The sequence below is a fragment of the Spea bombifrons genome, chromosome 6 (genome assembly GCF_027358695.1).
Source record: "Spea bombifrons isolate aSpeBom1 chromosome 6, aSpeBom1.2.pri, whole genome shotgun sequence".
Taxonomy (NCBI): Eukaryota; Metazoa; Chordata; class Amphibia; order Anura; family Pelobatidae; genus Spea; species Spea bombifrons.
Genome location: NC_071092.1, coordinates 10,214,725 through 10,231,257, shown reverse-complemented (window position 1 = coordinate 10,231,257; position 16,533 = coordinate 10,214,725). Strand labels below are relative to the sequence as shown.

The 16,533-nt window shown below is 40.2% G+C and overlaps 1 protein-coding gene across 1 annotated transcript; it reads left to right on the top strand.

Annotated features, from left to right (window-relative positions):
• The first annotated feature begins 7,751 nt into the window (after positions 1 to 7,751).
• Positions 7,752 to 15,438, top strand: LOC128499832 (WAP four-disulfide core domain protein 18-like). The gene is made up of 5 exons (XM_053468772.1): positions 7,752 to 7,950; positions 11,459 to 11,599; positions 12,361 to 12,501; positions 13,940 to 13,983; positions 15,240 to 15,438. The coding sequence occupies exons 1-4, from the start codon at positions 7,869 to 7,871 to the stop codon at positions 13,942 to 13,944; spliced, it is 369 nt and encodes a 122-aa protein (XP_053324747.1). The 5' UTR covers positions 7,752 to 7,868; the 3' UTR covers positions 13,945 to 13,983; positions 15,240 to 15,438.
• The last annotated feature ends 1,095 nt before the right edge of the window (positions 15,439 to 16,533 follow it).

Genomic DNA, 16,533 nt, shown 5'->3' with positions numbered 1-16,533 from the left:
TGCATGATTATTCCTCCCCATTAGGTTACTTGTCCCCATTGTTAACTTGCTGATTGGCTCAGTCTGCATCTGTGAGGGCAAGAAAAAGAAACCGCTTCCCTGAGTTTGTCATTTAAACAAAGTATCTCTAAAACAATTGCACAGATTGACAGCACAAGGTACAAGTAGGCTTCATAAGTGATTTTAGTTGTGCTAAAAGTTATAAAGTTGTTTTATTCCCTTTAGTCATTCATAGAGGCCCTGTGACTAATGAAGGTCTTCATAACGCGTAGTTATTGTGCTGAGATCAAATCTGTCCCCTCATCTACAGCTCATTATTTAGTAAATAAACCCATTAATTAAATGTAATTAATTAGAAACTAGAATGTAATATCATTTTAGATTTTAAGTAACGAAAATTAATTTCAGCTGTATATTTAAAGTCCAGTTCAGGCCTATTGGAACTAAATATGCCATGTATCTGGTTTAGAGGAAAGAGAACACCTTGGCCAAGACAATGATGGCTGTTTAAGCTGGCATACTTGGTCTTCAATCTCTTGACATGGATGGAAGCAGCGTTTAGTTTAGCCCATAACCTACTCCTTGAATGTTTCGCTGGGGGTACCGCTGCCTCTTGGTGTGGACAGCCGGGACCTCACCCCCATCTTGCCTCCTCTAGGTGATGGGAGCTACAGGCGGCCAACCCTGGGAGGTTCGCAGGTATGTACGTTGGTGTACCTGTGTTTCCGGGTATGTTAGCCTGGAGGTTTCCCCTCCATCTCTAGGGGATCTGGGTGGGGGCCAAATGAGCTTGTAAATCAGGGACTCCAGTACATGGACATGGCTAACAGTGAGTAGAAAGAGTAGGAGCAGTGAGACGAAAGAGTGGGCTCTATGGCATATCCAGGAAATTTCCAGGAATTATTCTAAATTTGAAACATGAACATAAATCCTCATAAGAAAAATATTCTGATATTTTTAACGGAATAAGCACTTGTGTTCCCTATACATAGATCTGTAAACAAAACATGTTAACACCCAAGTGTTTACGGTTGGTTTAACTATACTTATTTCTCTCTAATTCATAATAATCCCCCCAAATAAAATATTAAGGTGATAAATATAAAAAGTCTTGCACGGGCTGCATTGTGCTTCATCAAGGTAATGGAAGCATTTTTCTTCTGCATTCTTAACATTCTGTAACGTCTAAAGGAAAATGCGTAGATGACAGCTCCCTGAAATCATCACACGCAATTTGAACAGGACAATTTGTTACGATTCTGACAGATTTCATTTATGTTACAAAATGACTAATACCGAGGAAGGTTTATTTGTGTCTGCATTTTTAAAGAGTTAAAGCGCAGGCCTATGGCTGTCACCTATTTATATGGTAACAGAAAGTACTGTCCATGACAGTATTCTGCATATGGCTGATTATTTCTGGTGATATGATGATGAAAATTGGTGGGTTTTTTAAGGAAAATGTGGAGACACGTATTGGATAAACACAGAAATAAGACTCAAAATTGCAGGCCAATTGTGAACAAATTAAAAGGTTTAAAAAAGTGGATTAAGCAACACGCCCACTTACTTATTAATATTGCTATTATTATCTTTTATTTATAAAGCATCAACTTTTTAAGTGAGTACATGAAAGACAGGGAAAGCTTGATCTTCTGGCATTAAAGCATTGGTATGGTCCACCAGGCTCTCATCATATGTATTTGTACACTTTCACTGCATGTGATTGGGTTGGTAAGTGAACAGAAATGCTCTCAGACCCTTCAAACATGCACATGTTTTTTATACAGATTCTTTTACACAGTTCTTGGCACCGGAAACGCCACAGTGGAGCCAGGTCCCTGAAAAAACAGCTTTTTGGTGGGGGTCACGAGTGCCACTGAAGCCTTCAAAGGATCCCCTCTTTGAAGCTAGAGGATTCGGCCCTTGGTAGGAAGGAAGAGGCTGCGCCCCAGAAGACCTGGTTTACACGGTGGCCCTACCATTTGGAGCATCTTCTTCACCTTTTTCACATTGGACTCTGGGAAGCATGACTTATTCGGGCTTTGTAGAAAGAAGCAATGCATGAGAGGTCTGGTAATCCCCCCCCCCATGAAGTTAAAGCTCTGCACAGCTTCCTGACCCCTTATTACAAAACTGGATGCCAGACTTCATGGCTGGGTAGTGCCAACCTGCGCAGGCTATTGTGAAGTGCCTGGTAACTAATCCTACATTTATTTAAACGGATCATTGCTATATACAAAGCACAAGGGACAATAGGTCAGAGCTTCCAGTAAACCTTCAACTGCTTACACTAGCCTGAGAAAAGCAGCAGACCTGTAAGAACGTATAATTAGTACCTTGGTGTAGGACCTATAGTAGCGACCTATTGTTTTTTGTTTTTATGTGTGACATATTTATATTGACTGTAGTGTACCTTGCAAAGTAAGTGTTTTGTTACTTGAATCAGGAGATCAGAGAAATTGCATAGCATTATGTCTGGGTGTTCCATAGTTCCTGATAGAACAATGCACAACGGGTTGCAATATGTGTCTTGCAGAAGGACATTTGATGCCCAGTGTGGCATAAATATTTACATGACTACTTTACACCACGTTGACTTGTGATGCAGTCATTGCTGTGTAATGACCTCCAAAAATGAGAGAAAGAGCTTCTCCAATAGCATTGTACTTGAAACATAGAAATACAAATATGACATCAATATTTCTTATCACCATAGAACAATTAAATAATGACATGAAAATATGGTGGAAGTTGCCCTTTAAGGCGCAGATAAACAGCTCAGTGAGACGCTGAGGAATTTTAAGTAGCAAACACAATTACTTTTGTCACTGGCTGTACATCAAACGTGACCTTAAATGCCAAACTTTATAGTAGCTGCTTCTCATTGGCAAACTTGTAGCTGATCCTTCATGCCATCATGGTATTGTACACAGCAGCTCGTTTATCACGTGTTTGCAGGAGGAGGGGTGGGATCCTTCGTGGGATGAATCTGATTTTTCTTTTCACCCATTGAAGTGTGGACATGCCAGTCTGCGTCAGTAACACGAAACCTCCTTTGTAGAACCCTGTGGGCTGAAACTTAATTAAATATTTCTGTGCCAGGAAACCATAGAACACTCCGTTGGTAGTTTTGTATTCCGTTGGGATTAATTAATGGCCAACCAAGAATATGTGAAAAAAAGATAAAGAATTTGTCTTCTTAACTCCTTCTTGTGAAGAGAGTCCATGCAATGGAAGCCATCACAGAAATACTTGATGTTTGCGGAGCACGGTGTCTCTCTTTGACGCAGTTTCAAGGCCTTAAGCACAAGGCCTTAAGGGCAAGGCCTCCATTTCAATGGAGAGAAATGAAGCTATGTTTGTATGTGAGGCTGCTTGGATCCTGGATAAAAAAACATCTGAAGCCACCACTGACTCCTCTGTGATGGTAGATGACAAATGGAGTAGATAACTTTTCTAGTCATTATTTGCGTCCTCTAATGGCTGCGCATGTAAGAAACACAGAAATCCACTTCTTTGTGGGTGAAACTTTGCATCCAGCCAATCTCCTACCAAGCCTCGTCCTAGGACTATATATGCGGTCATCTGTAGTCTTGCTCCTTTTGGACCCATGCAAAAACCTGAGCGACATCCTTACTAAGCATAAAAAAGTGATTGCTCTTTCCAGAAAAGCTGCTGTCTTTCTTTTTAGAGACAATCTATTCAGGAAACCCAATAAACTAGTCAGGCCATAGAGGACACTGTCCATAAGGAGAGTTACATAATGCTGGCTCTGCCGTACACTGTCATTGATTTCAGCTTCCATTAGTATATACTATTATGCATGCACCATATACACTTCCAGCAGTATATGAGCAGATACATATATTATTTACACCATTCCCACACGGTTTGCTCCAGTAGAGCGTTTGTGAGGTCAGACACTGATGTTGGATGAGAAGGCCCGGCTCGCGATCTCTGTTCCAGTTCATGCCAAAGATGTTCGATGGCGTTGAGGTCAGGGCTCTGTGCGGCCGGTCAAGTTCTTCCACACCAAACGCATCCCACCATGTCTTTATGGAGCTGGCTTTCTGTGCTGGGGCGCAGTCATGCTGGAATAGAAAAGGGCCTTCCCCAAACTGTTCCCACAAAGTTGGAAGCAAAATATTCACAGGAGAGTTGAAGTTGTTATAGCGGCAAAAAAGGGGACCAACTATATATATATATATATTAATGTCTATGTATTTAGTGCAATGTCTTAAAATTCCCTGTTGGTGTAAAGGTCAGGTGTCCCAATACTTGTGTCCATATAGTGTATGTTTGACAAACCTAATATACATGAAATGTACTGTAGTATCTTGGATGTTTCATTCATATTCCTTATTTTTAGTTAGTCCAGTGCTTAAGGTTATAAGGATTTCCCTGGACTGCGCATGCGTTTAAGACCTTACGTGAGCACTTGTGGATTGATCAATGCTTTGGTCATTCATAATGTTCTTGGCTTAGAACACTTTGTTTCTAGGCAAGTACATTACAAGGCGTCGAAAGAACTGTAGTTTCAAGTCTCAAGCCATGAAAAACAGAAATAGAACTGAGTATGAATGAACACAATGAAAAGTATCTCAGAAATGTAGCATTAAGTGTTATTAGAACATAATGGATAAACAACAGAGAACCCAGTCTACTGACTGGCAAAGCTTCAAACCATTTCTCACCATCTTTGCTGAGTCAAATACCTAAATAAAATGGGGTTAAAATATGACCTTTTCCTGGATACTGAATGAGTACCCTTTAAGTATTAATTTCCAGAAAGTTGAAAGATATGACGAAAAAGCCAATTTGATAGAAGTTCCAAATGTCCCTTGAAAAAAATAGACACTTTTACGCAATAAAATTCTGTTCCGGTTTCAGTTCTTGAGCATCATTTATATTGTAGGCATCAGTCCATCGTTTCTGTTAAAGGGACACTCCAGCTATTACATGTACTTTAATGCACTTGATAGCCGAGTGTCCCTTTAAAATGTTGTGTTTGCATATGCTGCAGAGAGACACAACATTTTACACAACATCAAAATAGTCAACACAACCCCCACATGACATACAGTACTGTGCAAAAGCAGGTGTGGCAAAATCCTGTAAATAAATACAAGACATGTTAATGGTGTATATTCACAATTTAACGAAATGCAAACAGGGAGAAGAAAAATCAAATCAATACTTGGTGTGACCACCCTTTGCCTTCAACACAGCATCAATTCTTCTAGATACACTTGCATACATTTTAAGGAACTCTGCAGGTAGGTTGTTCCAAACATCTTGGATAACTAACTACAGATCTTTTGTGGTAATTTGGGTAGCCCCAGTTACTTTTCTCTCTTCATATAATCCCAGACAAACTTGATGATGTTGAGATCAGGGATCTGTGGAGGCCACACCATCACTTCCTGGACTCCTTTTCTTCTTTACGCTGAAGGAAGTTCTTAGGATCTTTGGGTGTATATTTGGGGTTGTAGTCATACTAGGGCCATTCAGATGCCTCACTGATTGCATGATGGATAACAGACGTGTGCATTTGAATTTGTAGAAATAATAATTTTAACAAAATTTTATTAATTCGTACAAAGGTCCAAAAACAAGGAGAGCCCTCCAACAAAAAAAGGAAGCAGAGAGCATTTTCATTTGCATTTTGTTGCTTTTTTTTATGCTCTAACTCACTCTCTCTAACACTCTCTCACTCTTTCTCATACTCTCTGTCAATGTCTACTCACCTTCTCCACAGGCTGCTTCTATCACACACCCCTGTCACTCCACTTCTTCACTGGCCTCTTCTTGTTCTTGTGTTTCCTGTATTGGAGGACAAGGGTGAGACTGTCCCTGTGGTGACCTCCGTGGCTCTGTCCTATTGCGGACGTACTCCAAGGGGCCAGAATACTGCAGATTTTCAGAGCAAGAGTAACGAGTGAGAGAGTGAACAAGAGTGTGGGAGTGTGAGAGAGTATGAGAAAGTGTGAGGGTAAGTAACAATGAATTTTGTTTCGGAATGGAAGTCCTCCGAACAGGGTTGGTGCAAGGATTTTTGCCACCCTAGGCAAAACATAATTTTGCTGCCCCCTGGCCCCAATCCCACAAGCCCCTCCCCTTTTGTCACACCCACTCCCCCATAGTGACCGCGAGCCGCGGTCGCGCTTCTAATGAATGACCGCGGCCGGTGGTTCGTGGCTGCAGGCCAGCGCCCCCTTCATGTACTTTGCCTACAGGTGGCACCGACCCTGCCCCCGAATTCCGTCCAACCCGAAAGGGCAGAAAACTAAATTAGTTGTCCGGAAACGAATGGGCCAAAAACTAAATGAAAAATGTATTTGAATCATGTGTGGGCGCATGAGAGAGTGTGAGAGAGCATGAGAGAGTGGGAGAGCATGAGATAGTATGAGAGAGCGTGAGTGAGGGACAACAAATTTAGTTTCCGAATGGAAAGGGCAGGAAATTAAATTCATTGTCTGAAAACGAATGGACCAAAAACTAAATGAAAACTTCATCTGAATCATTTTTGGTCCATTTGCACAAGTCTAATGGATAAGTATCTGCCTGCAGTTTTCAGCGTTGAGAAGACCATTAATTCTGACAGAGTCCCCAACTCCATTTGCAGAAATGCGGCTTATTATTTATCTCAGCCATGTCATCGAGAAACTAAAGAATAATTCCTAGTACATCTTTATCCATGTTGCAGGTCAAGTTTTGTGATGTTTTATCCTCTGCAATGTAAACAATACAAAGTAAATTTCATGTGTATATCCTAGGATGGAATTTACCCTTTGTCTACGGTTGTTGATTTATTAATCTAAACCACACATTAAAATATAAACCCATATGTACTCGCTCGCTTTATGTTCACGTGAAAATGTTTAGATTCATTTAGTTAATCTTTTAATGACGTGATAAAACAGGTGTAAATGAATGAATCTGAATCACGAGTATTCTGTAACGTTTTTACCGTCAGCACAGTCCTCTCACAAGTATGTCTGTTTTTCCACCAAATGGTTTCGTTAAACTGTCACCGGTACAGGTAAAACAAAATAAAATAATAAAGTACACTAACGCGTTTCACCCAATACAGCTTCCTCATTGTTGCTTTGTGGGCATTTCCTGCCAAATGCGTGTTTATCTTTGTCTTTTATTAAATAGAATGTTATTATACAGTTTACACTATGGGTTGTTTGCCCTATTGTGTTGATTTTTGGTAACTATGAGCCTTACAACAACTCAATATTTACATGAACCATTCATTTAAAACTGCGTTCAAGATTTATTAACATTTTTTAACCGTTTATTTTCTGAACCCGGAGAGGTTTCTAATACAGGCTTTCAGTCTATCTGTGAAGCTTTGGGCACGGGGGACACTGATTTGAGTTTCCTCCTGGTTATGCAGCTACTTCGAGTTTATTTTGGATAACAGGGCAAAAGTAGGACTTCACTGGCTAACAAAAACCCACCGCTATTTTCCTACGAATATAAATATAACCGTGTTTGTGATCGGATCTGATACTGTGAGCTCATCTAATGCGCCTATAAAGTTGCAACATGTCGCAATCTTTTTTGGTTTCTGTTTTCAACATTTATACAAGTTTTGTATTGTTTACAAACCACTTGATATTAACCAGTTTGAAAGACCTGAACCTTGGAGACACTGAATTTCCTTGCGGGTGCCTCAGGCAGTAAGTCATGTAACAGGTGAACAGGCAGTCCTTTCTAGTAAATCCCACCTTGATCCGCCCCACCCTTTCTAAGACTAAGATTTAAATACCAACCGGGCGACCGAGCTCTGAGGATTGCAGCTGTAACTACATTTTTGTCTTAGACCGAACTTCTTTGGTGATTGCGCCAACAGAATGAAGGCTCAAATCTGTCTCCTGTTGGTCCTGCTGGTGGATCTGAGATCTTCCCATGGGCAAGAGGAACCCACGACAGAAGGTATGCAACTGATATGTTTTTTTTAATATTTGATTTTAAGGATACATATCAAACACATGTCTGTGGGAGGGGTAGAGTCGTATAGAGTTAACAACCCTATTACATATATAAATAAGGTAAATAGTGCGATGGACTCCAAAATGTCTCCACAAACATTAAATCCAAGGCTGCAGATACATGACGTCCTGTAAGTGGAGGTTACAAGGAAACTTTTGTGTTTTCTCTGCCGTTGTCAGCAAGGTAGTAATCAAGACCCGTTCCACCGCATTAAAGGGACCATATACGGACAAATGTTTGTGTTGAAGTTTTAAATATAAGGAATAGTACATAAAAATAACAATTATTATAACTTGTTTATACAATATGCATCATGCTGGTTAGGAATGTGACCAAGTTTGTTTTTAAAAAAAATGTTGCCTAGATCTGATAAACACACCTGTTAGGTACTGCTTGACGAACTCCATAAAATAGGGAAAAACATAAAAATTGCATTCTTTGGGAGATCGATGCATGCGGTGCAGCTTCGTACTACAAACCTTCCATGTGCATCATCTCATCATCCAAACACAGAGCCACCAAAGATCCAGCTTAAACGAGGGAACCTTATTTAAAGCTTGTGAATATTCCCCAAGGTTACATGTCTCCCATGAAGGGGCCAGATTTTTTTCTAAGGAATCAAGAAAGTCAAGAAAGCTTGACTGATAAAGATGAAAGTAGTGCTTCCACTCACCATAGATTCAAATGAACGCAACACACGGCGCCACCGGTTAGACAGGATTTGGTAGAAACTCAAATGAAGAGGTTCAGGATGGACCTCTTGAGGACAACAGTAGTTCTGAAATCTTCTAGTAATGCAAAGTGCAAAACTCGTTTTAACTATCCAAGACATTTACAGGACACCTGCGGGAAACTGCAATACCTATAGCAGGGTGACTACTTTATCAGAGAACTTACTGGTTCAATCGGGCTTCTAATTATTGCTTCCAAGCCAACACACACTAAAGTAACTAGATTTAACTGGAGAAACAACTCCAATACAATAATAATAATGCCCTGTGACATGAATTTTTATAATGGTCACCCTTTAATAATGGAACCCCAAGCAGAACCCCTGTTTCCCTCAAAACAAGCTTTAAAATACATGGAAAGTATACTGAAATATGTGTTTCTCCTTAATTAACCTAAAGTTAATATTACTCTTCCGTTCGGTCGGTTTCTACCCTCCCCCTATCCATGTATTGTATTTCAACAAGCCGATTTCTCCCCTCCCTTCTTCCCTATCTGATTGGGAAATCGTACATGCATGAAAGGCATTATAAAGGCATCCAGAATGTGGAATTTTCTTCAGAATGTGTTAAAGTGATTTCCCAACACAATTTTAAGTGCGATATTTACCGAGGACAGCTTGTTAACATTGACGTGTTGTCAAATGTCAGAATAGTTTGTCCCCCCTGTTTTATGGCAGGTTAGTAAATATATATGCAGCATTTTAAACGGTAGCATTTGGACCCTTAGGCCCACAAATAATAATATAGCAAAAATGCTATTGTTGTGAACCATAAAGAATGACCACTTTGGGTATGTGCCCAGAGGTCTTGTGACTAATCTGTCTGCCAAGGTAATATAGGCCCCAACAGCGCTAATATTTACAAAATGATTATATGGTATGGCACAAAAGGCAATTTAAATGAATGTAGGTACACATTGGGACAGGAAATCCTCGAATGTGACGTACTTAGATGATAGGCTTCTGTGCTACATGGGTTAGAATAGAGTGCACCATATAGCCAATGCTTAGATGATCCATTCTGAAAAATACGGTTCAAGAGGCAAGAGACAGACATCAGTAATGCCCGTCTAATAGACTTGTATACATGGACCAAAACTGTTTCGGACAAATTTTTTGTTTCATTTTTGGTTCATTCGTTTTCAGATAACAGATTTAATTTCCTGCCATTTTGGCTTGGACAAAACATTGAGGGTTTTTTTCCATTCAGAAGCTAAATTTGTTGTCAGTCTCACTCTCTCACACTCTCCCTACCTCCTCCGTGTTTCTGTCTCTGTTTCTTGACTTGCCTCATCTTGTTGTTCTTTCTTGGTCCACCTTTCCCCACTATCTGCTGCGTTATCCATTCCTCGCAGAGCGGTTTCATGGCAAGGCGGAGCCTCCACACACACCTTCTCCCCTGATTGGAGGAATGGGGAGATGCTGACCCCATGGTGTGCGCTGTGGTGCCCCCTTTTGCGGAATTACTACAAGAGGCCAGAAAAAAAACAGACAGATCTGTGGAGAAAGAGAAGCATTTCTATACCTCTCTTTCTCAACAAATCTGTCTGGATTATTCTGGCCTCTTGGAGTACTGAAAAAGGCGGAGCCAAGGAGCACACCATGGGGACAGCCTCTCCCAATTCCTCCAATCAGGGGTGAGGTTGTCCCTATGGTGTGTGCCAAGGGTCCACCTGGTTGAGTAAGTGCTTCAGGAGGCCAAGTTAATGGACCAGATCATGAGGAGAAGCAGACCAAGAAGACAGAAGAAGAGGTAAGACAAGAAGCGGAGCTGTGGAAATGGACATAGGGACACGGAAGTGGTTTTGAGAGAAGATAGGAATGAATTGACAGATGGAACATGAGAGAGAGCATGAGTAAGAGAAAAAAGAACAAAATACAAATGAAAATTTGGAGTTCTCTGCCTTGTTTGTTTCATTGGGTGTCCCTCCTCGCTTTCAGATATTAATACGAATCTACCATCTAATAGCATTACCTACCAATGCTTCAAATAGCAAAAAAAAGAATATTTGTTTAAAGGGTGTAGTTAGAAGCTTAACCCAGACTTTTTACGTGGCTGTGTTTATAATACATTTATCTTATTGAGTCAGGCACTTATAAGGAAACATATTTTATAACCTCATTTTGCAACCATGTTTTCTGCCTTTTCTATACACATAAATGTGAGGTTTAGGTCTGTAGAACACTGGGATACACGCATGTCTGGGTAACACTCTGAGCTCCCAGAAAAGGGAGACATCAGGGGAGGAAAGAGGAACGGAGACATTTGCCCCTTCTTCAAAGATGTAATCGGCAATACACAAGCATACTTCTCCCCTCTTCCTAACATGCAAGCAATAATAACTCATAAAATCAGCCCTGGGATTTATAGGCCAATGGCCGATAACTCAAATGTGTGTGGTTATGTATTACACGCTTACACTTTTGGAGTGTGTGTGATGCCTCCTGGAGCATTCCATCTGAAGAAGAGAACTTTGAGGTCCCGAAAACTTATTGTTATTCTACAACTATGCAGTCAGATCAACACAACATCGCAAGCCGCTCACCTCCCATACCTGTCCTGCACACACACCTCTTACTGACACACCAGATGTGACTCCCGCCTTCTCCTAATTCACAACTTTCTAATACACAGATGTCCCATTCTCTTAATATACAAACAGTAGAACACAACCGTACTCATACCGCAGCTCTCATTCCAGTGAATTTTACTACTTTCAGAAAAACATGGGTCCTGTCCAAAGATTCCTGAATTTTCACTTGGACGCTGTGGCAAGGAATGTACAACAGACGCGGACTGTGAAGGAAATCTCAAATGCTGTACAACAGGGTGTGATGGTCTAATGTGCCAGGTGCCAGATGGTAAGCAACTACTTTATGTATTATAGAAATTCTATTAAAATCTACTAGCCATGGTGGTTGGGTGAAAACGTCAATGATTCCTCCATTCACTCCTAAAATGTTCCACAACCCTTTAAACTATTTTGCAATCTTATAATCATATAAACCTTAGAAATAACATAAAAACTTGTTCGGGGTAGTTGAATTGATTCTTTACTTTGACATTTCTCTGCGGTACCAGTATGTTGTTGACTGTTCTTGAAGTCAAATTCCCTGGCTTTTATGACCACTATCTTTATATTCTGCCTGCCCCATTGTTACCTGCCCAGTGCTCTGCCTTGTTGCCAAAAACCATGTTTGCTTCCTGCCTACGAGGTTCACATTACCTTTTCCAAACCTCTATTTACTGAACTTGGGTGTTCAGTGGCAGCCTTACATCCCGGGAAACCTTAGAGAAGAAGTCATACCCCAACACCCTCAAAGCTATACATTTTATAGTAACCCTGGACAGACAATACATAGGGAAGGATGGAACAATGGATCGTTGTGGCCTATTCCCACTTGCCTTCTGTGTAACCAAAGCAGGAGCTCTCTGTCCAATTTCTCTGTTCTCTGTACATATTTTGATGTTGAGCCTTGCAAAGGTACACACATGGTATATCAACCATTCTGAGAGTCCATCTCTTGGCCAAGCAGATACTTGCTATAGCAGGTAGTTTGATATAAACCAAAAGGGATATAATGACCTTCTGTTAGATAACATTATGTCAAACTTCTTTTAGAGAAACAAGGAGTTTGCCCTGAAATTTCAAACGGAACCACTTGTGACAGTACAGTTCATTGCACATCGGATAGCAAATGTGATGAAGGCTTTAAGTGTTGCCCAACTGGATGTGACGGATTTGTCTGCCAACCTCCAAAATGTAAGTGAAGAAAAAAAGCAATGTGGTCTGTTAATTCAAATTTAATTACACTAAAACTTGGTTAGGATATGGCACTATCATGTGGGCCAGAAGTGAAGATGCCATATCGGAAAATTGTCTCCAAACCAGTCTAGTTTCTGTCTAGTTGAAGAACTGACAGGAAGGCTGAGTGCATTCCTGTGAGATTCAATAAGGTCAGGCAACATGAAGGGACCCCAACAAATCATTCCTATGCAGGGGTCTAAATGGCCCTTTAAACTCCCAAGATGAAAAATAAATGCCTCAGAGTTGTTCAATGGCCAAATCAAAATAACCCTATGGAATTTGACAAGTATTGTGTTTAGTGGCAAACTGTAGCCCTTCTAATGAATCATTATCAAAACCTAGACTCCCTTGGATTGCATACGACTTGAGAACAACTCAGTTCCTCCATCATCAGTTCATTTTATACGTACATTCCAACCATGTTCTTTCATAGCCATTCACTAGCCAATAAAGGCCCAAGATTGGGAATGTGTCCAGGATACCTTAAGATACCTTTATTTTATTTGTTTCCTGATATGACCATTGACTGCTGTGAGTGCATCTCTTAGTGATTACTAAACATCTCTTAGTGATTACTGCACCACCCAATGCCCCGTATATAAGGATTCAATTATATTTTAATGATTGTATTATAATTTAATTATTTTTCATTATTCCATTCCTCTTATTTTTACAATGTGTACTTTTTGGTTGTTCCTGCTTCTTCCGTGCCGTTTATCACCCCTAAGTCTTCACATCCCTTTCTAAAATCTCTTTTTTTGCAGATCAATCTTTGTAATCTCACTACTAACTGTATGTTCCTCTATTCATACCGTCTGCTTTTCCTGTGCTCTCTAAGGTTATATATATGTCAATGACCTTCCAAGAAAGACACAGATAAGCCTCATGCCCTAATATTTGACAAATGCATTTTTCAAACATTGTCTATACATTGTTATTAAGAAAAGTGTGCGATGTCTGGATTAATTGGGTCTATACATATAAAATCCAGGGTTTTCTAGCAAACGGAACATTACGCTGGTTGAAGGAGATCACTATAAGGGATGAGCTCACTAGCTCATGGAGAACTTTGGGCATATTGTGACTGATGGGTGACATGCAATACGGTGCTTGCTCAGGTTCCTATTTGCTGAAGATAGCCAAGCTTACGCCCAATTGGTATGCGTGAATGTCGATTTGGAGAAATTTTACCCGAATAGCCTCGGAATTCAATAGCTCAAGGAAACAATGAACAGGCGCTGGAGGTTATAGGATGACACCGACCAGTTTCTCCACAAACTGGACTATTTGTAAATATTTAAGAGAATACCCTTTGATGAGTGTATTTTCCGTCTCTGCTTCATCAGCCCCTTATCTTTTTCAAATAATATTTGGTTTTACTGTGTTTTTACAGATTAAACTCGGTAAAAAAAGGGCTGGTCTTTTCATGGAAATAAGGTATGATTTTTTCTTTTTCCAGTTTTAACCTCATTATTTTAATACTATATATACCACCTATAGCGAGAGACTGCTGCTATTTGGGAATGAAAACTAATGTGGAAAAATCTATTCTTAGCAAGGGCCATTTTAGTAAGGGTACAGAACGGGACAGATTTCCCATTAGGCTGAAAAGCACCATATTTAATAGCGTTAATGATCATAAAATAGGAGATTAGTTGCACTTCAGCAGAATAACTCTGAAAACCCTTAACCATCACGGCAGCGCTGAATTAAAACAGGGACGTGCCAGGTGGACAGCCTATTTACGGTATATTCACAGATAACCCTTAATGTGTTTCTGTGTTCACATGAAACATCACAGAGTAGACTGGGAATAAAAGTCTCCACAAATCTTAGTAATGAAAAAATATATATTTAGTCCCTATTTTGTTCATTGTGTTGTATAAATATGCAGATAGCATATCAGAACTAAGGGATACCAGAAGTAGCTAGACGAGGCAGTAGTCATACAGAAGGAGGGCTTTCTAGTGTTTAACATCCCACCATAGAATAAATGGCAAGTAGCAAGTAGCCAGATTATATTGATCCAATAAAAGCAGAAGTTCCATTACAATAAATTTATAATAAGTTTAACCGGAAATCTTTTGTACATTGACTGCTAGGTGTCTGGGGCAATTCTTGGTAATTCACAGAGTACAGTTCCATATTAAGACCTTTCAGGTCCCTAGGTGGACTTGCGCACACACACACACACACACATACATACACACACACACACGTACACACACACACACACGTGTAACTAGACCCCACTGAGAACCCACCGTCTGTCTACAGCAGTCTGCACAGTGCACTGATATTTGGCTGGTGGAGGTGGATTGGCAGATCATCGATTAGCGCACAGGGGTCCTCTAGACATGTGGGTAATGGATAATCCACCACTGATCCACTCCCCTGCGGGTTATGCCTCTTCTGCTCCTCTCCCAATTCCAATGTAGAAAGAGTTAAACTTCCAGGCAGCATACACAGCCAATCAAGCTCTTCCAGTGGACATTATATATTGTAATCTTTTAGTACACGTAATATATTTAAGTCAATCTGTCCGCTCACAAAATCTTTGCAACTCAACAGATTCTAAAATATACCTTTGCATTGTGGGCATTCTCATTGTACTTTTATTAAAAGACAAAATAAACAGAACTTGAATTCTTAATCCGCTAAACTTGTTTCTCATATTATTATTTCTTTTACAGGAATATAAAGAATGTCGTCAACATTTCCAGTGATGCAAAACGATGAGATCCACTAAGAATTATATACCTATCTTAATAATGAATGAACCTCTGTACTAATGTGTAATCTTCTGCTCAAACAACCTAGTTTTATTCCCATCATGGGCGGTTGTTAGGATGATGAGGTCTACGCTACTTAAATAAAATATCATTAAAACTATTTTGTTGTTTCACATATATTTAATACACAAACACTTTCCTGCATTCAGGTTTTCCACCTGTATGTATGAAGGCCAACTCGGCCCTTCTCAGAAGGTTATTTCCTATATATTGAGTGTTCACAAGGTACAGCTAAAATGTTTCACATGATCGCAACTTGCTTAAAAATTATATATACTCAAACATTGACAAATGTATTATTCAATGTATACCCTATGGACTAGCTCCCAAAATAATTTTCTCTAAGGCCTTTAAATAGCTCAACCATATCTAGCAGAGGGTAATATTATATTATAGATGAGATGGGGAAACTGCACCCCCTAGTGCCTAACAATATAAAATGCAGGGGCTGGGTAAGAGGGGCTTACCAAGCAGTTATCCTTATATCTTTATAGAACCTATTACAACTGTCACTGTGAATTTTTACATTCTGTTCATCTTTTCCTGCAGTGTGGATTTTATGTCAGTTTGATCTAGTCTTTTAATATGCCCCTTCTCTTTGTAATACCTTTGTTCAAAATAACTCCTACACAGGGCCACGCCAAGTAAGGAGGGTCCAGATATCACAACAAACGTTTGGGCTTCTCCTTTGCTACCCTTGTGAGCCGTTTCTATCACAATGTACTTGGCTTCATCGTCCAACAGCCTGCTGATTTTCGTCCCAGCGAGCCGTTAACCCTAACTGGGAGGAACACTTCACGGTTTGGGTCTGAGCACTTGGAAAATGCGGTGAACCTTCCCAGGAGTGGCCAACCTAAAAAGAACCCAGACTACATGGAGGCCTTGCTTGCCTGAGTTAAGGTCAGTGTTCTCGATTCCATAAGAAGAAAGACTGTGCAAAAAATGGCATCCATGGGAGTTGCAAGACGAATATTACTGCTGACTTCTGTGGACTGATGACTCAAAAGTGGAACTTATAAGAAGACATGGGGCCTGTTTCATCTGTATGATGATATGGGGCTGGTTGACTTTGTCATAATTGATGGAACCATAAATTGTGCTCTCCATCAGAAAATCCTGAAGTAGAACCCCCCCTCCCATCAGTTTGTGACCTAAATCTCAGCGTAGTTGAGTTATGCATAGGGACAATGATTCG

Excerpts from the sequence above, each read along its gene's own strand:
- LOC128499832 (XM_053468772.1), top strand. The coding sequence starts at position 7,869 with ATGAAGGCTCAAATCTGTCTCCTGTTGGTCCTGCTGGTGGATCTGAGA. Across the intron at positions 7,951-11,458 it reads AGAGGAACCCACGACAGAAG|AAAAACATGGGTCCTGTCCA; the intron begins GTATGCAACTGA and ends TACTACTTTCAG. Across the intron at positions 11,600-12,360 it reads AATGTGCCAGGTGCCAGATG|AGAAACAAGGAGTTTGCCCT; the intron begins GTAAGCAACTAC and ends AACTTCTTTTAG.